Here is a 23,009-nt window from a genome sequence, read left to right as displayed (position 1 = left end):
CTTCTTAAACGCACATTTTTGTTTAAGGCCTTTATAAGCTCACATGATGAGCCTTTGTGTTGAAGATGTCTTCCTATCCTTATATGCGGATTTGTCCCTAGGTTAATCATTCTTACTGTTCTTGTGTTTCCAGGTTTGTGAAGGACCGCAGACCTTCAATATCACCCAACTTCAACTTCCTGGGACAGCTGCTGGAGTTTGAGAAGGGTCTGAGGTTGCTAAAAGCTCTGTCCTCAGGTCAGGAGAAGTTGGAGCAGTTAAAGGAATCATCAGAACCTAGAGGAGAATCTTCAAGTGATCCTGAAAAGGGCCGTCTGGAGGCGGAGAAAGACCGCACAGAATTTGACGTTAAGCTACCTTCTCCAACCTCCCTCCAGCAAGGCTTTAATGGCTTGAATCTTTCGGCAGAGCGTATCCTGGACACCAACCGTCTCAAACGCTCTTTCTCACTTGACATCAAATCTGTCTATGAGCCCAACCACTGTCCTCGTCTCGCACCTGTCCATACCGAAGATGTCCCCAAACTCTGCAAGCTGGATAGCCCAGAGGCAGGAGAAGCCAATGGTGTATGCCAGTACTCGCCTGTTTCAGTCAGCCCCGGTTTAGCTGAATCTCCAGGCCTCTTTCCTGAGAGCAGCTCCAGACCTCGTTCACGGAGGAAAAGCAAGCACAATGGTAGCAGTGCTGGAAGTTCTCCTGTGCACTCCCACAGCCTAAACTTCGGACGCTCACTCCCTGCACACAAAAGTCCCAGTCTTGATGACAATCTGAAGCCCTCCCTGCTGCTCAGCCTTCCCACTGTGGGCACTGGGCCCATGTGGACCAAGCATAGAGACAGCGTTCAGGCCACAACCCCTGTTACGCCAACAGGCGAAGCCCCTTGGTTCTACAGTTCGGAGTCAATGAACAGTAATGGAGGTGGAGGAGGGGCAGTTCACTTTCCTACGCTAGGCTGTAGCAGTCTCCCTGGGCCTTGTGAGGCTGTGCGTCTGCGGGAGAAGGTGGGGGAACCACGGGACTCGAGGGGCAGCTGGCACGAGGATGCTCCCACTTCCTGTGCTGCCGATAAGCAGTTTAAGCGGCGCAGCTGTCAGATGGAGTTTGAAGAGGGGATATCAGAGACACGTTCAAGGGAAGAACTGGGAAAGATCAGCAAGCAATCCAGCTTCTCTGGGAGCATGGAAATCATTGAAGTATCCTGACATCACCTGCACAGCCCCTGATGACTTTTACACACAGGCAGCGGACAGGCGCCACTTATGAGCAAGGATGACTGAGAGTGGGCCTGGAGAGGCTGTTGTGTGGAACATTCATATTAGTTCATAGACTTGTCGATAATGACTGGTTCTCAGAAATGTGACATTTTTTTGTTTGTCTTTTTAAGCCAGTGGAACCTGACGCAGATTGACTTTGCTTTTGACTTTCTACTGTTTTTAAGCCATAGCCATCCCAAGATGACAACGAGCTGAGACTCCAGTTGCAGAATCCCTGTTTCCTCACTCTAGAAACAGACCCCTAGGTTTCCTCATAAAAGCTTTTCCAGCCTTTTGGTGTATTGAGAATCAAGCATGGCTGTTATGCTTACACTTGTTTCTTTTATTATCCCATATTATGAAGTTACACCGCCACAGCACACGGAGTCAGCATAGACTAAGCCTTGGTGGTACATGCTTTTACTGGCTGAATGAAGGCCTCTTTGTGCAGTTCTCTTGTCCACCCTGGTCCTGTATCCTAGCATTCATGGAATCCTGGAGGAGGAACCAGGCATGTCATGAAGGAAACGCATTGTGGGCATTTTCCCATAATGTTCTGTCACTCTTTTGTCACCCAGATTTCAGGGTCTTGTTCTTCCCTTCCTGTGCCCAAGTGGTGATGCTCGAACTGTTGTGCAACCCACGTTCTTCTCACCGAGCATGCTTCGAGGCTGCTGTTTTCCTTACAAACAAATAGTATGAACTCTACACAGTGATTTCAATGGATGTTTAAATATTATTTTTTTTTTGAAATTTTTCTTAGTTACATTTTTTTATTTATTCTACTGGTTCATTCTGGTAATGAGAAATAATATAAAGATTGTGGAGTTTTTATTTTTCCTCTTTTTTCAGTGTTGATCTTTCTTTTTCAGTGATATTTACGAAAATTCACTTGCAAGACCGATACGGAACTATAAGCAATATGTTTTCAGTTATTGTCCTCCTTTTTGTTCATAAGAGAGTGCGGTTATTACCAGGAATTATCTGATGTTAAAATGCACTTTCTTTTGCTTTAAGTGGGATGTTTTTGGATGTTCTCATTAAAAGGGTACCACAACGCTTTACAAAAAATCATGTGTAACCATTTATGTCCTGCGTTGTGCGTCACAAACTAAAGCATTTGGTATGGCTTTCATTTTTCTCTCCAGCCTGCTGGCTTGGATTATTAAAGACTTTAATCCAGCATGAATAATCTAGAGTAATCTAGAAGAATATGTATGATACCCCAGCAACTCATTTTGATTTTCAAGAATTTGATTTTTCTATCTACAAGCACACAAGGCAAAATGAAGGGAAAAAATGGCAGGGACTCTAAAGGGGTTTGTCTGTGTCCCCCATTTGTTCTGCATATTTATGATATTATTTATTGTTTGTTTGGGTCTGATTGCGGGAGGATGTATGATGGATGTTGTGAATGACCCTTTGCGGATGCTCATATAGACTGGCGTCTTGGAGAGGAGATAAGCCCCTAACCTTTAAATCCACAACTGCGCACCCATATAAAATAAATATACACAACTAGATGCATTTTTAAACCTAACTGATGATCTGACAGAGTTATGTCTGTTGATCAACTAGTTTCTATTGGATCATAAACTTTATATGTAAAACCAATAACTGATAAGAACAGGATCTGCTCTATGGTGACAATACATTCGGCTTGCTTTTTTCTCAGGGGAGCTTTTGATGACTCAATTATAAATCTGGGCTCTGAGCTTTCTCTATCCTGTCCTTTTCATTCATTCCCTCTCTTTTGCACCAATTTCTTTCCTACTTTCTCTCCTCTCCCTTTTTCCCTTTATCCTCTCCATTTCTCTCAGAATCTATAGAACGCTCCAAAGTTTAAATATAACTCAGAAAGGGTGTGTGTGTGCAAATGTGAATGGGAATGCCCTCTCCATGGGAGATAGTTCAGCAATTTATTTATGTCTGTATTTTTTCAGTTAGCTTTTCTGAATGGCAAATCTTGTATTTTGTGCTGCTGTAATTGTTTTCCTTGTCTGAGACATTACCTGTATTTCCTTTTTCTTCCCTGTACTATATTTTTAAAGACATTGTTATCATTATTTAAAAAATGTAATAAAAAGATGCAGGCTGTCCTTTTTTGCTGAAATTGTTAAATAGTTGGCAACTAATTATTATTATTATTATTATTATTATATGTTGTGTGAATAGCATCGTATCAAACAAAACTAATTGAGATAGGACATTTTTTAAAGAAGAAATCTGGATACCTTAGGCTGCTTGACGCAAAATACCTCAGGTTCTTTGGAAAAGGCTTGTTCCTCCCCATGTACCCATTTTGTGATGATGATGAAACAAAATACAAACATTACAAAATATAAAAAAGTTTCGTGATTTCTTTTCTTTTGATTTTTGTATGATTTTGCATGTGCAAGATCAGAGATTTCCAACAGTTTTTATGAATGATCAACATTATCATTTTTGCAAATGGTTTTCTAAAATTCTATTGACAGGTTAAGAGTTGTGTACAATTTGGTATTGAGATAAGGTACATGAAGAAGTTTGTAGGCATTGTTACCTAAGCTTTTTTGATAATGTGCAGACAGTAAAAAGGTGAAGATTTCTTTAATTGGAGAAAAAATTATGGGTACCGAGTCCATCTGCATGTCCATTGATTTTCAGTATGGAAATAAAACTGTGAAAGATCTTTTATGTAAACATTTCAGGTTTCAGAAGGTAGGTTTTATGTAAATAAATTATATATATATATATATATATATATATATATATATATATATATATATATATATATATATATATATATATATATATATATATATTGTAATAGCTGTACAATCTTTATTTAATGTTTTTTACCTTAGTCTTTATTTAGAAAATTTAGAAAACAGTATTAACCCCAATATTAATATGATGATGTAGAACACATATTAATATAACTTAAATATGAAATGAATTTTAATGGAATTTAACGTTTGATGGTTATTTTTCTAAACAAATCTAATCAATTTGAACAAAAATAAAATTTTCTAATTCATATAATCTACACATCTAGGTTATGAATATAATCCTGGTTCCCTGAGAGGTAACCCTCACGGGATATCCAAGGAAAATGAAGATGATCACGAATAACACAAGGTTTATTGAAATAACTCAGAACTAACAAGCGAGAAAGCGTGTAAGACACGGACACCTGAAGAGTACACACAGAGGAACTTAAAGTGGTCCTATCAACTTTTTCAACTTTAATTAGTCTGTAATAATGCTGTTTGAGCATTAAAAAGATCTGCAAGGTTACAAAGCTCAAAGTATTTTATTTAACAGAATCCACTTTTCAAGATCTACAAGGAATGTCTCGTTTGGACTACAACACGATTTTTCCTGATCTTAAGAAGTCATAACGCTCCTCATTTAAATAAACCCCGCCCAAGGAATACGCAAAGAAAGTTGTCGAGGCCTGGTTGAGCTGCACTAGAGAAGATGAAGAGTGTTGTCGCTGTTTTTTCCACCCTGGAAAAAAATTGTCCTAAGGCTGAAGAACTTACAGAGGTTAAAATTTTGGTTAAAACACTGTTCCTGAAGATTATAACCTCGGTTGTCTGTGCGCTACACATCTTACAGAGAACAGACAGACAGAGTACAATGCAGGCTATAAGCACAAAAAGCTTCTCCTGGAAGATGTAACAATTCCTATTTTGTCGGGACATCTGTTGTTTATAGATCTGAACTTAAAAGTATGTCTTATTATTTTTTAGATGTGTTTTCTATTAACAGTTCCAATTATAAGTTTTATGTTGCTATGATAGCTCTGATGCAAATGAAGGGCAAAGCTTTGCCTCTGCTAAGCTTGCTAACTAAAATTACAGTATTGATGTAGTGTTGACTGTCTCCTGCTCCTCAGGAAAATTATCCATGATTTTGTGATCGATTACTGTTTGTATTACCATAGTTTACCGACAAATATGATTACATGGTGGATAACATTGTACCTATAAGAAAATTACCCCCCAAAAAAACAAAAAACATACCACTCTGAAACCTCAGTGGCTTCATCGAAAAATGCATTCAACCAGACTGGTTAGATAGGAGCTGTAATAATGTAAAATATGTGGAAAATAATGGGTTTTTTGAAGTTCTAGTACACCCCAAAAACAAATTCAAGACTTTGTAAAAAAAAAGGGCATAATAGGTCCCCTTTAAATAGCCAGTGATGGTGAAAAAATAACAAACATCTGAGAAGATGAATCAGAGTCCAATGAAACTAATGAGTGACGACATACAAAGACAAAGAAACACATGTGACTGATGAAAACAAACTGAAAGTCCATGAAAACTACAACAAACTGAAAATAACTGTGACAGTAGACCCCCCGCCGGGAAGGTGCAACCTCGACGAGCATCTGAGGCAGAGCCAGAGTACCCGAGGGCTGAGGTGGAGCCGGTGGGACAGCCCGCAAATCCGTGTCAGAAGCAGAGTGACTTCTGACCAAGGGGGAGCCGGTGGGACCAGGGAACCTGGTGGGGCGCTGCAAGGTCGAGGGTCTCTGGTGGTTTCCTGACCTGAGGCTTGACATCACAGCAAGGCATCCCCAGAGACGGCGAAGGGCTGCAAACATCCAGCAGAGGCAGGGATGGAGGACTGGCTGAGCTCTGCGTCGATGGTGGTATATGGAAACTTGATAGGTAATTTTAGTAATTAATTAGTAATTTATAGACCATGCAGGTATTACTGCTGCCTATAAACAACAATGATGAAGGAAGTACCGGGTGGGATAGGGTGGGAGTTAATACCTCCTCATTGAAGTCCATCAGCCTGTACTCAGTTTCCATTTCCACCAGCATTCCCTTAACCTCTGGTGCCGTGGGCACCACACAACAAGATAAACAAATAAACACATGTGACTGATGAAAACAAACTGAAAGTCCATGAAAACTACAACAAACTGAAAATAACTGTGACAGTAACGAGACGATGCATCGTAACGTTGCCGCTATGGGAATAGCCACAGGCGTGACCAGTGTCTGAAATGTGTGGAAACACACCAATTCATTGGAAGATGGCAGCCCTATAACGTCGCATGTAGCACCGTTGAGTATAAAAGGGTGCCTTGCTTAGACGTCATCAGCTTATTGTCTGAAGCAGATGTGCAGGCATGCCTGAAGCATGGCAACTAGATGTTTCTCTTTCTCTCTCATAACCTAGACATTCCCTTTCAAGGGAACTCATTACTGCGTCATAACGTTGAAGCTATCAGAACGTTAATACCCACTTCACCATGCTGAACAAGTGCCTGCTTCATTAAGATGTGAAGATATGCACAATCCTAGTGAACTAGCACCGATTACTTACACTGGAATTAAATGTCAAAGTCCGTTCAGCTACATCACCGTGACATGAAACAATGCCCTTATTTCATAGAAGAGCTAACATCCCAGCCAGTGAAATTCCTGAAGCTCAATCCTCTTACCTACTCCTGTGAGCAGAACTTACCAGGGAAATCCCCCAACAACCTAATAACTCATGAGATACTGAAATACTATCGCAACTCTACACATGCTCAACCCTTTACTAACTCTTAAGCATTAGGAATGGATGAAGCACTTTGTCTTAAGCACTTTGAGAAGGGAGTTTGCAAGGTAACTCCAAATCTATACAAGTCTAAGGTGTATAAATGCTTCCCTCATTATCATTATCAGCGGAGGCCTCAGCATGACGACCCTCTCGAGCGAGAGAAGGCTTGTCTTCACTCTACCCTAAAGACAGCTTACCAAGGACGCTCACAGGGAGCCCTTCACACTTGATGTCACTGTCTAAACTGAGCTCCGTGGAGCAGATACCTCAGCATTATGACCCTCTAGAGGGAGAGGAGGTCCATCTATGCTCTACCCCAAAGCTACAATTGGGAGACAACAACTGATAGGCCATCTTCTTTCAGCTATGTCTGGCAAGACTTCCTATGCAATTTCAAAGGAGCATACACTTCTAACTGCATATTTATCAAGGAGAAGCAGCATGCGAGAAAGTGGGAACTGGATTTGCCAATCTTTCCTCACCAGAGCCAGTGCACAACTATGAACATGGAAAAAGTATATGGCTACCACTTCCGAATTCACCCACTGGGAAGACAACAACTGATGAATTTGGGTGTGAGAAGCAAAATAGTCCATCTTCTTTCAGCTATGTCTAACAACCATTCAAATGCAAATATGAAAGGCGCAAATATGCTTCAGACACCTCGTCTGGGGGGGCGTTCCCATAGCACCAACGTTATGACACAGCGTTGAGTTCCCTCAAAAGGGAACAGCGTTTTCCAAAAATGAAAAATGCTGGGTTGTTTCAACCCACATTTGTGTCAAATATGGGAAACCCAGCCGTTGGGTTAAATTTTTTAAATAAAATGTTTAACCCAATGTTTTTGGCAGCTTCTGTAATGTCCCCCTGTGAAAGAGGAGAGGGTGGTAGAGGTGGCATAAAACTCCCATCACACCAAGGAAGATTACTATAATGATAAAGATATAGTTCTAAAAATCATTCTAAATATAAAAGAATAGCAGAGTCCACACCACAACTATAACGATAATGGAACATAGAATCAATATCGTTGGAATCACATTCAGAATGATTTTATTCCAGTTGATGAATGATAAATACATTGACAGCCAATCAGAATCCATCCTGCTTTAAAGAGCTTGAGCATTCATTTGCAGCGCAAATAAACAGAACAATATCGTCCGCTTGTGTGGATGCTAATATATCAATTATTGTTATCTGTATAAGTTGTATAAGCTGTATAAGTATCCTCACTTTCTTTTTAGAAAGAAATGGTATCTGCGAGGATTTTCAGTCCGGATTTAAACCGTACCATAGTACTGAGACAGCTCTCATCAGAGTCACAAATGATTTGCTCTTATCATCCTATCATGGTTGTATCTCTCTATTAGCGTTACTCGATCTTAGTGCTGCATTTGATACCATTGACCACAACATTCTTTTAAATTGACTTGAAAATTATGTTGGCACAAGTGGAATTGCATTGGCATGGTTTAAATCATACTTATCTGACTGATATCAGTTTGTAGCAGTAAATGAAGAGATGTCAAAAGTTCAATATGGCGTACCACAAGGCTCAGTACTAGGACCGTTGCTGTTCACTCTGTACATGCTACCCTTAGGAGTAGGGTTGAAACGATTCACTCGTTTTCTCGATGCATCGATTACAAATCCTGACGATGCATATTCATCGATCTTGAAACATGTATTTTGAATCGTGAATCGTTTATTTCGGTCAATAATCGATTTAAAATACTAAGAATCGAATAATTTGCGATTCTATAGCGATTCAGTGCTTTAAAATATGAATTTCAATATCTACTGCTGGTGTTAGATCCTTTTCCTATTTAGCACCAAAACTTTGGAACAGTCTACCTAAAATTGTTTGGGAAGCAGGCACTCTCTGTCAGGTCAAATCTAGACTAAAGAGACATCTCTTTGACCGAGCATATACATAACATTATAGACTTCTATAATTCAATGTTAGGCTGCATTGATTAGGTCAGCCGGATCCGGGAACACTTCCCATAAATCCTGATGTACTTGTTACATCATAAGAAGGATGGTGTCTGCGCTAATATTAGTCTCTCTGTTTATCCCGAGGTTTACCGCAGTCTGCCGGATCCAGGCCGTATCCGGATCTGATGAAGGAACTGCGCCTGGACACGACAACAACGCAGTCCTGAAGTGTCAACTAGTCTCTCCCCTGTGAAGACCTCCTTCCCTTCCCTTTACCTCTGTACAGATAAAACTTTGTCGGGATAATTCCGGTTCATGTGGCTACGCGAAAGCGATAAAAAATTCTGTATAATAAATTTTTCAAGGTTTGTACCTTGGAACCTATTTCATGGTTTGCATTCTCCAGGCACTGTTTTGTGCAAATGAGTGGCCGGATCGCATTAAGGGTTTTCTGTCAGAACGGTGTTGTGTTAGCGGCCCCTAAGTTAATAACTAATGAACGTAGCGACGGAAGTGAATCAATAAAACTAACTTAAGCTAGAAAATAACTAAAGCCAAAACAATCTCTGTTACTTTAATTTCCTATTATCACTGTAAAGCTGCTTTGAAAATCTATATTGTTAAAAGCGCTATATAAATAAAGGTGACTTGACTTGTATAGTTATTGTTCTTGGCGTGAATGAACCTTAACAGTGCTGAGTTCATACCCAGCTGCCCACTTGCATGCTGCGGGGTCAAGGTGAAATGCAGTGTTAAAAGGCCCTCCGTATAACCAGGAACACTAAATCCTGTGGGAAAAGAGCGAAAAATTCCCCACTTCCCACTCGAGAATACCATTCTGTTCTCGCTCAGCTTGGGAGTTTTTCTTTCATTTGTTGTCATGTTTTTGAACATGAGGACAGTGAATGAGTAACTTTGTGGGTATATCTGCAGCCTTTGGTCAAAGTAATTTGTTAATAGAACAAATTTTACTTTGTGCAAACAAAATAAGGGATGTGATGTGGGTGATTCATACATGCACCCGTGTGACGTATTCAGATGTTTGTTGAGTAAGTCAAGTGAGGCAGTGTGTTTGGACTGCGTGTTCTGAAGAGATAATGAATACGGAAGCCCAGCTGATGATGACCGCATGATGACATGCAGTCCACACAAAAGACTCTCCTGTGTTCCTCCCTCACAGCAGTCAAAGCTCAAACATTCACTTTTAACATGCATCCTGTGGCTGTGAACACAGTTCATCCTTGTTGCTTATAAATGGGTACAAAGAGAAAAATAGCAAAAGTTTATGATTAAATATTATATAATGCAGAAATATTATATATAACTGATTATTATTACATTGTAAATATATTTGACAGCACTATTTTTTTGTAAATTTTGTGTAAAGTGCTTTTTGTCAGCTAACATTAATTAAGGATTAGAAAAACAGTTTACAATATGATAATTTTCTTAATGTTATTAGAAATGACATTACAATTATATTTTATATAATTTCTTAATAGTTATTATAAAGTGTCGGCAGATATATTCATATACATTGTATGTATTATTTTACACAAAATATACAATTTTTCTTGTTCTCATTAGAACAATTATTAATAATTTCACTCATCACTCCTTACATTATATATCCAGGCTATTTGAAAGTTGTCTATTTCCATTGTCCCCTTTGTTTGTTTTAGTGTACGTGCAATGAGCAGATTCTGTATCACGTGGTTAATAAATGGGTCAATGATCAGGTTTTAAAAGGCTTTTCAAAACCTGGTTTAAATATTACTGTAAAATACCAATGAATTATGTTATAATTTAATAAACTATATAATTCTGCCTACTTAATATTTTGGAGGATTTTGTCTGAGTGCAAGAAAATTGTGTTATTGTAAGCTATTGGATACGAGAGTGACAAGTTCCAATGAAGCTGATTGTTCCCAGATGCAGCCATGTTGTGTGCCAGAGAGCTCTCGGATCCCAGAGTTTATATACGGCAACTTATAAAACTGTTACATCATAGTAACAATTCTCTTCAATTCCATTTGCTGGATACGGTAGGTAACTTTCCGTGGGATTTCTTGCCCCATTGCCTGTGTCCTCAAATGACCGTAAATCAAAAAGCATGTGAAAATGCTTCTTCACTATAAAAGAAAAGCCGCAGAGACTTCCCCTAATACATTTTATTAACTTTTGGTGCCACAAAATTATGTATTCATGCAATTTATGACATTGCTGCAGTTAGTTAGTGTGGCCGCAATGTTCCAATGTGGTGTCAATTAAAAAAAAAATAAAGTGCCATAATGTACAGTATATTTCCCTCTGCCCTAAAAAAATAACTACAACTCAATGGAAAATTGTAATTATTTGATTTGACTGCAGCCAAACATTTAGTGCTAATTAAGTTCAAATGCTATAAGATACCCTGCGTTAAGAGACCTTCAAACTTCAAAAAGTATTGTTTACTCATTCAACAAACACTGTACACTTTGGTGTCCATTATTGTTTTTAGTTTTTACGAATTAGAGGCACAAATCTCATTTTTGTTCTGATAACAAAAAAAAAATACTTTTTATTAATTAATCAATTATTAATTGTAATTAATTTTAATATCATAATGTTTTTTTTTCATTTTAACACGTTTTCCCTCCAATTTACAATAAAAATAAACATTCCTTAAATTAAGATATCAAAGTAACATTATATTCACCTTTTGTACATTTTATCAATATTTGCTCTAACTCTGTAACCCAAGATATTATAAGAAACAAATGTTAGTAAATTTTTCCCCCTTTGAGTTAAAAATAAGTTTAACAACAACTAAAAAAACAACATTTAGCAAATCACCAAAATCAGATTATTTAAATTATATTTAGATATTTTGCAAATAGGTCACATGATTGTAAATAAAGTAATTTCGAATAGAAAATTAATAGAATATAAAATATATCATTTTGATTGACCTAATAAAGCTGGTAATTTTCCAGAGGCTAAGAACCTCCTTTCACAGAATATTTATTATTACACTGTAAAAAATTATATGACCAATAAGTTATGACAACATAAATGTTACATTGATTTAACTCATCAAAATAAGGTTAAGCAAATTTTAAGATTCATCTAATTTTTATTAAGTCACTTTAATGTAATTTAAGTTAAAAATGACTTTTTGATCCAATTTTATTGTACTTAAAAATGTAAGGCTTTTTTTTTTTTCAGTGTATTATTTTTTGTGCCATCCAAGCTGTATACTTACTAATTACATCAACTTTTCATCACATTTTTAAAACCTCTGTATGGTGCTGCCATCTATAGGTGGTTGCTGATGTTGTTGTCATCAAGGAGGCCAAACAGGGGTCATGTATTATTCAGTACACCTCCTTCAACATACATCATCTCTGCTCTCCTGAGATTTCAGTGATGGCAATGTAAGGAGACCCCATATAATTGTCAGGTGGGACAGCTGTGCACTTGAAACACAGGTAGGGCTGAGTCCTCAGGCGCCGAGCACATCGCTCAGGGAAAGACAGGAGACGACGTGTCTGGAATCAGAGATATGTGTATTGATCTGTACAGTATTCGCACAAGGTAAATGTCTGAAGTGAATCAACCTTGAGTGCTAAGATTTCATGTAAGACCTGGTCATAACCTTAAAGAGATTGCTCTGTCATCTTTTACTCATTCTCATGGCATTCCAAACCCAAAGAGATGTTCAAAAATCAGCTTTTTTCCATATAATGAAAGTGAATGAGTACTGGGGCTAACAAACTCCAAAATAAGCACTACAAATAGGCTTATTGTGGTATATTTTAAGTCTTTGTGTGAGGAACAGACTAAAATTTTATTCAGAATTTGTAGTCAGGAGACATAACTATTTTGCTTAAGTCATTGAATTCAACACAACTTTGATGGTGTAAGGAACCTAGCTATATGAAATATTAATAATCAATAATAACTTGTTATGATTAATTTATGAATATTTGGGTCAGTTCATTGGATTAACTTGACATGGCTAAATTAATATTACAATCAATTAATCAGTTCGTCCAACGAACTATTTTGATTATTAATTTATTCTAAGAAAAGGGTATCTTCCCTGGCTACAGAAGAATAATTATTTTTTAGCATGTTCAGCGTTTTGAGCATGTAGCAAGAACAAAAACGTAAAGGGACTTCGTATTGCAAGCAAATCAGAACCAAATACATAAAGTGCATAAGGTTTATTAACTAAATCATGAAATCGAATAAACTAAACACACATATATACAGAAATACAGAAATAGGTTGGTGATAGGATTAAATTGGAAACCGGAAAAAGGGACTATGAGAAGAACCATCAGAATTTAATTTTCACATTTCATTGAATTGAATACTTGCATTTGTAGTGGGAACAATTCTTGAAGTTTGTTGAAAATTGAAGTCGTTGATGGTTCCGGCAGTGTCAAGTGGAAGTTGGTTGAGCGTTCTCTTTCTCCAGGAACGCATGGCTGGTTTGGTCAAGGCCTGAGGCCCTGTTGAGGCCACGCCGAGCACCCAGGAGAAGTGAGGAAGTCGGAAGAGTCCATACTACATTCTAGAAGAAGGTGATGTACATCAAAGTGTGAGTCATTAAATGAGGATTAATTAGGTAGGAGGCATTATACAGGTGAGGTTACATTGATCGTTAGTTGGTTGTATGCCAGGATACATACCATAATATATACCTAATAGTACACGAGACAGTAAACCATTTACACTGTTTCTTTCACAGTTTTATGCATGTTCATTTATAGATCAGTTAGTCTATGATTAATGCAGCAAAGTCTGTTTTAAAGAGGGTTTCTGTCTTCCATAGTCTCTCTCTCTTGTGCATGTGGCCACATTCCTCGGAGGTCGTAAAATCTCCTTATCATGCCCTGTAACATGACACTGTTTCTGCCCTTTTGTTCGTTCATTTGGGCTGTTAGTTTTGGAGTTTCATAAACCTTTGTATATAATGAATAATTAGTGTGTGTCTGATTGGTCCGTACCCTACAGTGGCATGTTTGAGGGTACGTTTAAACGACAACGACATGCTCAAAATTGAGAAGTTTTTCCTTTGAGTTTTCCTCGAACAGACGACACCATTGTCAAAACGATCCCCATTCACACGGATCCGCAAAAACTACTGAAAATTCTGAATTCTGTTGTCAGGCCATTAGATGGCGATGAAACACTGTAGACTGAACACGCATATGCATGACATCATCGTCTTCAGAGATCCGCGTTTTTGTTGTTTACACAGAGACCGTATTTAAAAATGTGCACTTTGAAACCCGTTTCCAAAAGTTTGCGTTTTCAGGCACCCGAAACGCCGTTGTCGTGTAAACAACTGGCCAAAACGCATACAAAGTTTTACGTTTTTAGTTGAATGTTTTTATGTATATGTTTTTAGTCGAGTGAAAAAGTCATAATCAAGTAAAAATACAAATGGCCAATTACACACATGAGCTCCAGTTAAGGTTCCCCAATCAGGTGTTCACGAGCCCTAGCGGATCATGGTAGAATTGCACGAGTTCATGAGCTTGTCATTAAAGGCCCACTGAAGTGCCTTGGAATGCACAGCTTTGTATGATGCGTTGACGTAATTTCCACTGAAACAGGAAGCTAAGGCGGGACATATTGGATGGCTCCTTCCCCTTTTCAAATACCCAATAGCATTTAGTTTACCTCACAGACTGCAAGTCGCACTTGACAGCACCATGGAAGTGAATCCGAGCGCTAATGATACATCGGATTCAATAGTAGAGGTGTGAATAAATTCTAGCCATTTCATTCTTAACCTACTTACAGTTAGAAACCAGAATAAAACTCGAGCGTTTGAGCAACCGAACACACATCTCCAACCCATATTGCTCCGTGTCAATGGTCGACTTGGCTAGGTGGCGTTTATAGCATATGGGAGTTGCTAGACATTAAGCTCTACTGGGGCACAGGTCCCCCATTGTTTGTCTGAGATAGCAACAGTAACTAAGGAGGGCAGGGCTTACCGATAGCTCAATTAAATATAAATTTCATATCCAAAACAATGCATCATTGTTATCACAAAATCAAAGACAGTTGTACAGAACACAACGTGTTTATTTTCTGAGCTATACAGTGCTGCAGGAAGGGGCGTTTGTTTCGGAAACACAGGGCTGGGTAGTTAAGTAGCTTAGGGGGGTTCAGGGGCTCCCCCGAAAAAATTTGGATTTCTCGGACCTACATGTGCATTTTAAGGTGTTTGAAGGCCAAAAAATTGGATAACGTCTCGGTTACATATGGTAACCCTCGTTCCCTGAGGGAGGGAACGGAGACGTAGGTCATGACTGACCAATAGGAATCTCGCTAGAGAGGCCAATCTACTTCGAGTGAAACTAAAACAAGCCAATACACATTGGCGTGCAATCATTTGTATCAGCTGCGCGCCCTCGTTAGCGCGGGTATAAACGAGCAGCTGGTGCGATTGCACACTAGTTTTTTGCTGAGGAGCCAAGCCTGAGAAAGCTGGCCGCCCCGGCGGGCGGCAGCGGATGTGGCGACGGGACCTACGTCTCCGTTCCCTCCCTCAGGGAACGAGGGTTACCATATGTAACCGAGACGTTCCCTATCGGTCAGTCACTACAACGTAGGTCATGACTGACCAATAGGAATCCCTACCAAAGCGCCACAGCCGCTGCACCCCATCCAGCGCCCCCGTGCAAGCCTCTACACCTTCTTGCCTGGAAGGACGATAGGCGGAGGCTTACACAGAGTGAGTCTGACACTGTTGTTCCGTAATAACCCATACAGTGAGATATTGGATAACACTGGGAAAGCGTGCCCTTTCTGTTTAGGAAGGAACGCTGCGGAAGCCACTTCTTCAAAGAGTTATGTGGAAATGCATATGGACTAGCCGAAGGCTGTACTGCATATGAAATAAAGGGTGACTTAGCCCAAGGGAAAGACACGGGCTTCCGATAGGAGCAGCCGTGGAATATACACATATGGGATCCCCGTAGGGTCACACAAATGGAACCCAGCCCAGATCCGGTTCTCAAGGATTCAGCGGATAAGGGCCTGGCGCCGGACGCTCCGCCAAGTCCGGGCCGAGGGGTTTTGGAGGACTCAACAGGTTTTACTCTGGAGCAATAAGGGTGCACAGTAGGGTGCAGCAAGCCGACAGAGCCAGACCTCTCAGTGCTTCTACCCGTCTAGGGTGAGAACACGGGAGGACACCGGCTCTACACGTAGGCTATAGTATCTAGCGAACGTGTTAGGTGTCGCCCAGCCCGCAGCTCTACAGATATCTGTTAGCGAGGAGCCACGTGCCAGCGCCCAGGAGGATGCAACGCCTCTCGTGGAGTGTGCATGCAACCTGAGCGGGCAGGGCACGCCTTGTGCTTGGTAAGCCAAGGCGATGGCATCCACTATCCAGTGGGCCATCCTCTGCTTGGAGACAGCCTTTCCCTTCTGCTGGCCTCCGTAACAGACAAAGAGCTGGTCTGAGGTCCTGACGCTTTGAGTTCTGTCCACGTACATACGCAGAGCGCGAACGGGACAGAGCAAAGCCAGGGCTGGGTCTGCCTCCTCCAAAGGCAGCGCTTGCAGGTTCACTACCTGGTCTTTGAAGGGAGTGGTAGGAACCTTGGGCACATAGCCAGGCCGGGGTCTTAGTACCACGTGGCTGTCACCCGGCCCGAACTCTAGGCACGATTCGTCGACCGAAAAAGCGTGCAGGTCTCCTACCCTCTTGACAGAGGCCAGTGCAACCAGCAGCAAAGTCTTCATGGAAAGAAGCTTTAAGTCTACTGACTGCAGAGGCTCAAAGGGAACATCCTGAAGTGCTCGAAGCACCAGGGAAAGATCCCAAGAGGGTATGGAGGGGGGTCGAGGAGGATTTAATCGTCTCGCCCCCCTAAGAAACCTGACGACCAGGTCGTGCTTTCCCACTGCTTTGCCATCTATGTGGTCGTGATAAGCTGAAATAGCGGCAGCATGTACTTTGAGGGTGGAGGGAGACAGTCTACGCTCCAACCCCTGCTGCAAGAAGGAAAGCACAGACCCTATCGGACATCTTCGGGGGTCTTCTCGGCGAGAAGAACACCACTCGACGAACAGGTTCCACTTCAGGGCGTAAACACGTCTCGTGGACGGCGCCCGTGCTGAAGTGATGGTGTTAAGTACCTCAGGGGGTAAGTCACCTAAACCCTCCGCGTCCCGTCCAGGGACCAGACATGGAGTTTCCAGAGGTCTGGACGCGGGTGCCATAGGGTGCCCCGTCTCTGAGTCAGAAGGTCCTTCCTCAGAGGAATGGGCCAGGGAGGGACTGTCACAAGGAGCATGAGTTCTGGGAACCAAGTCCGGGTGGGCCAATAGGGAGCCACCAGAAGGACCTGCTCCTCGTCCTCCCTGACTTTGCACAGTGTCTGCGCAAGTAGGCTCACTGGGGGAAACGCATATTCGCGAAGGCCCCGGGGCCAGCTGTGTGCCAGTGCGTCCGTGCCGAGTGTTCCCTCGGTCAGGGAGTAAAACAGCTGGCAGTGGGAGGTCTCTGAGGAGGCAAACAGGTCTACCTGAGCCTCCCCGAACTCTCTCCAGATCAGCTGAACCGCCTGGGGGTGGAGTCGCCATTCTCCCGGGAGCACAGCTCGTGATAGCTCGTCGGCCACACGGTTGAGCAAGCCGGGGACATACATGGCTCGAAGCGACCTCAGATGCTTCTGACTCCAGAGGAGGAGATGGCGGGCGAGTTGCGACATGCGACGGGAGCGTAGACCACCTTGTCGGTTGATGTACGCAACGGTCGCAGTGTTGTCCGTACGGACCAGCACGTCCCTGCCCTGTAGCCGTCTTTTCAAGCGGGTCAGGGCGAGATGTACTGCTAGCAACTCGAGGCAGTTGATGTGCCAATGCAGTTGAGGGTCCGTCCACACCCCTGACACTGCATGCCCGTTGTACGTGGCACCCCAGCCGGTGGCAGAGGCATCTGTGAATACCACAGCATGCCTGGACACCTGTTCCAAGGGGACTCCTGCCCGCAGGAATGAGGGGTCTGACCACGGGCTGAAGGTCTGGCGGCACGCCGGTGTGATTGCCACCCGGTGAGTGCCATGATGCCACGCCCATCTCGGGACTCGGCCGTGAAGCCAGTGCTGAAGCGGTCTCATATGTAGCAGGCCGAGCGGGGTTACCGCTGATGCTGCTGCCATATGCCCCAGGAGCCTCTGAAAGAGTTTCAGTGGGACCGCTGTCCTGCCCTTGAACGTGTTCAAGCAGTTCAGCACCGACTGAGCACGCTGCTCTGTGAGGCGCGCTGTCTGGGCGACCGAATCCAACTCCATACCGAGAAAAGAGATCCTCTGCACAGGGGAGAGTTTGCTCTTTTCCCAGTTGACCTGAAGACCCAACTGGCTGAGGTGCCTGAGCACTAGGTCCCTGTGTTCGCATAGCTGATCTCGAGAGTGTGCTAGTATGAGCCAGTCGTCGAGATAGTTGAGGATGCGAACGCCCTGTTCTCTCATGGGAACAAGGGCCCCCTCCGTGACTTTCGTGAAGACACGGGGGGACAGGGACAGCCCGAAGGGTAGGACTTTGTACTGATATGCTCGACCCTCGAACGCAAAGCGCAGAAATTGCCTGTGTCGAGGAAGAATCGAGACATGAAAGTACGCGTCCTTCAGGTCGATCGCTGCAAACCAATCTTGGGGACGGATGCATTCGAAAATGCGTCTCTGCGTGAGCATTTTGAACGGTAGCTTGTGGAGGCTCCGATTCAAAACTCGCAGATCCAAGATCGGTCGTAACCCACCCCCTTTCTTGGGTACAATGAAGTAGGGACTGTAGTGCCCTGACCTCATATCGGCTGGAGGGACCGGCTCTATCGCATCCTTCGCCAGTAGGACTGCGATCTCCGCACGCAAGACATGGGCATCGGCTGCTCTCACTGTAGTGGAGTGGATGGCCCGAAACTTGGGGGGACGCCGGGCGAACTGAATCGCATAGCCGAGCCTGATGGTTCGAATGAGCCAGCGAGACGGCCTGGGGAGCGCTAACCAGGCTCGCAGAGACCGTACAAGCGGGACCAAAGGGACCGAAGGCGTACCCGGAGTGGGGCAGCGAGGTGGAACACAGGGACGCAGCTCGGGAGGCTCTCTCTGGGAGGCGGCCCGTAGCGGGGTCTGAGTGTGCTGTGCAGCACTTACCTGGTTCCACGGGGCAGGAGGTGCGGGAGGCGGCTCGATGGCGTTCTCGGACCGTACGCAGCTGCCGGCTGGCGATAGAAGAGGCGGATGAGAGTGGTGAGGATTCTGACCCCCCACTACTCTCCGGGCCCTCTTCGGACCCAGAGATGATAGAAACTGCTCTTTTATTGAAAATTTGGGTACCGCTGGTTTTAAGGCCAGCGGCGGAACACAAACAAAACGGAACAAAGGATTTTCCACCCGGCCCTCTTCCGGGGGAGGGAGCGATGCAGTCATCGTCTCCTGGAGAGCAGTCCCTTCCACCTCTGGGTCGCCCGTCCTAGGGCCGCTTACCCTTGGCTTTGCCGCCCCTCTTGGCGGGGGCCTGGACGGGCGGGGCGCCCTGCCTGCGACTGGCTCCACGGTGCCGCTTGGATGGAGGCTGCTGCTGCGGCGCGGGAGCAGGGGCAGACGCAGGCGGACGCCCACGGCGACGAGCAGACCGAGGAGCCGCGGGCGGTGGGGTGGAGGCAGCAGCTGACCGCCGCGGCAGGATATGTTTAATGGCCTCAGTCTGCTTCTGTACAGCCGAGAACTGCTGGGCGAAGTTCTCGACCGCGTCGCCGAAGAGGCCGGTCTGGGACACGGGGGAGTTAAGGAACCTGATCTTGTCGGTCTCCCGCATGTCAGCCAGACACAGCCAGAGGTGGCGTTCCTGGACCACTAGTGTGGACATCGCACGACCCACTGACCGCGCAGTGACCTTCGTCGCACGGAGCGCGAGGTCAGTTCCGGCACGAAGTTCTTGGAGAACTTGTGGATCATGACCACCCTCGTGCAGGTCCTTCAGTGCCTTGGCCTGATGAACCTGCAACAACGCCATAGCGTGCATGGCAGAGGCAGCTTCCCCACAGGCCTTGTAAGCCTTGCCGGTCAGGTCCGACGAGTACTTACAGGCCCGGGAAGGAAGACACGGTTCTCCACGCCAAGTGGAGTTAGGGCACAGTTGCATAGCAACGGCCCGTTCCACTGGCGGGATACGCGTGTATCCCTTAGCTGCCCCGCCATCAAGGGTGGTGAGGGAGGAGGAGCCACCGAGACGGTTTCGGGCAGTAAAAGGTGCCGTCCACGTCCCTGTGAGCTCCTCATGCACTTCCGGGAAGAAAGGCACTGGGGTGGGTTGCTGAGAACCAGCGCGCGCCACCCCGAGATACCAATCGTCCAACCTCGAGGGCTCGGGACACGGTGGAGGGTTCCACACGAGCCCGATCCTGTTGGCGGCCCGGGAAAGCATGGCCATCATCTCCGAGTCCGACTCGGGCACCGCTGACACACCTGAAGGAGGCAGCGGCTCCGAGCCGTCGTCCGCAGAGAGGTCTGACCCACCCTCCGATGCAGCGATCGACATCTGGTCGTCGCAGGGAGCGCCGAACGAAACGACCGGTACACATCTCGAGGACGGTCCAGAACGTTCCGTTGGCAGCTCAACTGGTTGCGGAGCATGAGAGGAGTGAGGGTTCCTAGGGGGTTGGTTCCCCGAAGGAAGCGCGCTCACTGTAATCCTCAGGTCACCCGTGTCACTGCCCGAAGCAACCCGCGAAGGGGGGTTGGAACGAGGTGCAGGCACGGGGACTCCGCCCCTTTGCAGGAACGTGAGTCTCGACCTCAGCTCCGAGATGGTCATCTTCCCACAATGGGTACATGACTCATCCACGAACGCTGCCTGTGCGTGTTCGAGGCCCAGACACACGAGGCAGCGATCGTGACCATCCCGCGACCCCAGGTAACGACCGCATCCAGAAACACACAGATAGAACGTCATCTTGAAAAAGACGCGAACTATCTGTGTGAGCTCTTTTAGGGACTACTCTCACTGGTGCTGAAGCACGCAGGGGAACAGCCACAGCGATCACAGACGGGAATGTGCACCCGTCTGTGCGCTGGATCTCTCTCGCTGGAGGTCTTACCAGCTGTTACAACAGCTTTTGAGCGCTTGCCAGGCGCACCTTACCAGCTGTTATAACAGCTTTTAAGCGCTCTGAAGCGCACCTCACCAGCTGTTAAAACAGCTCTTTTTCTTTGCTCAGTTTTTAAAATAAAATAAAAAAGAAAGAGAGAGAAAGAGAAACTGCTCGCGCTGCCGTGCTGTCACGCCCGCACCGGGAAGGAGAGGTCCAGAAAGGCTCGTAGTAGTTGGTTTCAACTGAAAGCAGAGACATCGAAGTGTTTGGCTCCGAAGCAAAAAGCTAGTGTGCAATCGCACCAGCTGCTCGTTTATACCCGCGCTAACGAGGGCGCGCAGCTGATACAAATGATTGCACGCCAATGTGTATTGGCTTGTTTTAGTTTCACTCGAAGTAGATTGGCCTCTCTAGCGAGATTCCTATTGGTCAGTCATGACCTACGTTGTAGTGACTGACCGATAGGGAACAATAGCTATAAAAGCATGTTAGTTGGCAGCAGTAGCATAAATGATTTGTCAAGCAGATAACAGATTCTTAAACATTAGAATGAGGATAAATGTTGCAATGAATGATCCACACTACAAAATGTTAATGTGTATTGTCACCATTCAAAACTATTTCCAAAATTTTTTTTGCGTAGTAACTCTACACAAACATAACATGATTAGCCTACATACACACCAAACTACACACAGATATGAATTATGTAAAACACTACTATCGTGTGTCTTCTGCTTGTTCAGTGTGCAGTGGAGTGTATAGGAGTTTGTCACATGTACAAGTATGTGCACAAATACACTGTATATACAGTATGTTTGATGAATGTTACAGTTATTGAACTGAACTGAATCAACACTGAAGTGACTTAACTGAATATAGTATTTTTTTTTAAACTTTTTTAAGAATGTAATATCACCTTTTACTATCATATATTATGATATATAATATCACTTTTTATCACTCAATATAACTATTAAATACTATGATAATGCCGTAAATGAGTCCTGCCTGTCGCGACATTACCTTATCTGCCTTCCCTTATAAAATAACCTTTTTAACATAGTAAAATCTAAATATCGTTCCCAACAAACGTATTTTTAAATACTTTTACGTAAACATGCTCAAGATTAGCGAACAGGCTCTGTCGATGCAAAGTCAATGGAGATGGTTGGATTGTTTCCCCCACCCTGGTGGGCGTGGTCTTCCGATTATGACGCGTGTCGCTCTGTCTGTCTGTATATGGCTTTGGCGGGACCTTGATATCGCGGTTCGACTTCACGCTCACTACTGCGCAGACTCGACTTTGGCAGCTTCACTCTTCATCAATGGAACAGAGTAAAGGCGTCGTCCATCTTCTTTTACAGTCTCATCGGAACAGATCGGTCCATGTCCCCCCGATTGCCTCATAGACAGTAAAAGATTGCCTGCGAGGTTTTCCTCCTGTCTATATGGTAATTTCTCTACTGTGCGACAGAAAGTTGTGATGATGCAATCGTTAGCCTATTTTTACAAAAACGGCTTCTACGGGGCCATAACGTAAGATACAAAGTAAGGGAGCCTTTTATACAATGTCATGTTTCTTTCGGGAATAAATAATGGACAAATTAAGTCTTTGGACGCCTTAGATGTAAATTTCTGCATCCCTGTCCCTGCTTCGTGCAAAAGAATTCTGATGTCCATCTACAGAAGCCAATAATGAATAAAAATAAGATTATTTGTATTATTTACAAACTTTTGTTTCGTCATGTTTTCATAGCCTAGCTCAAAAGCGTGCCAACACCGGACTTCGGTGTGCTCAGATGTGTGCGCGCTGCAGTTGCTAGGAAACACAGACGCGCTGGGATTTCTGTCGCGCGGGTCAGCTTCTGCTTTCGGTTAAACTGCGTTGCTTTTACAAGCGTTGATTGGTTTATTACTGCGTTGCAAATAGATAATTTTTATTTCCCTATAATATAATTTGTATTAAATACACGAACAAATAAAATAAATTGTTAAACTCAAACTTCAGATTTACTGGGGCACAGCAGATTTATACTGGGGCACGTAGCCTACGTGTTGAGAAACTGAAGTCTGCGGTGATGTCATAAAAATCCGTGATCCATTTTAGCAGAAGTGAGAGAGTGTAAGTTGAATGCTTATATCTCCTAAATGC

The 23,009-nt window shown here is 43.8% G+C and overlaps 1 protein-coding gene across 5 annotated transcripts in view; it reads left to right on the top strand.

The window, feature by feature from the left end:
* Positions 1–3,366, top strand: part of dusp8a (dual specificity phosphatase 8a) — a 53,378-nt gene extending 50,012 nt beyond the window's left edge. For all 5 annotated transcript variants that reach the window (XM_077211344.1, XM_077211346.1, XM_077211345.1 and 2 more), the window contains one exon: positions 134–3,366. In XM_077211344.1, the coding sequence (XP_077067459.1) occupies positions 134–1,202 (1,069 nt within the window). In that variant the 3' untranslated portion in view covers positions 1,203–3,366. The remainder of the gene's footprint in view (positions 1–133) is intronic.
* The last annotated feature ends 19,643 nt before the right edge of the window (positions 3,367–23,009 follow it).

This window comes from Siphateles boraxobius, unplaced genomic scaffold (assembly GCF_051911475.1).
Source record: "Siphateles boraxobius isolate OS27281-9 unplaced genomic scaffold, OSU_SipBor_1 65, whole genome shotgun sequence".
Lineage (NCBI taxonomy): Eukaryota > Metazoa > Chordata > Actinopteri > Cypriniformes > Leuciscidae > Siphateles > Siphateles boraxobius.
The sequence above is the reverse complement of the archived record's forward strand: the minus strand, read 5'-3'. Positions and strand labels throughout refer to the sequence as shown.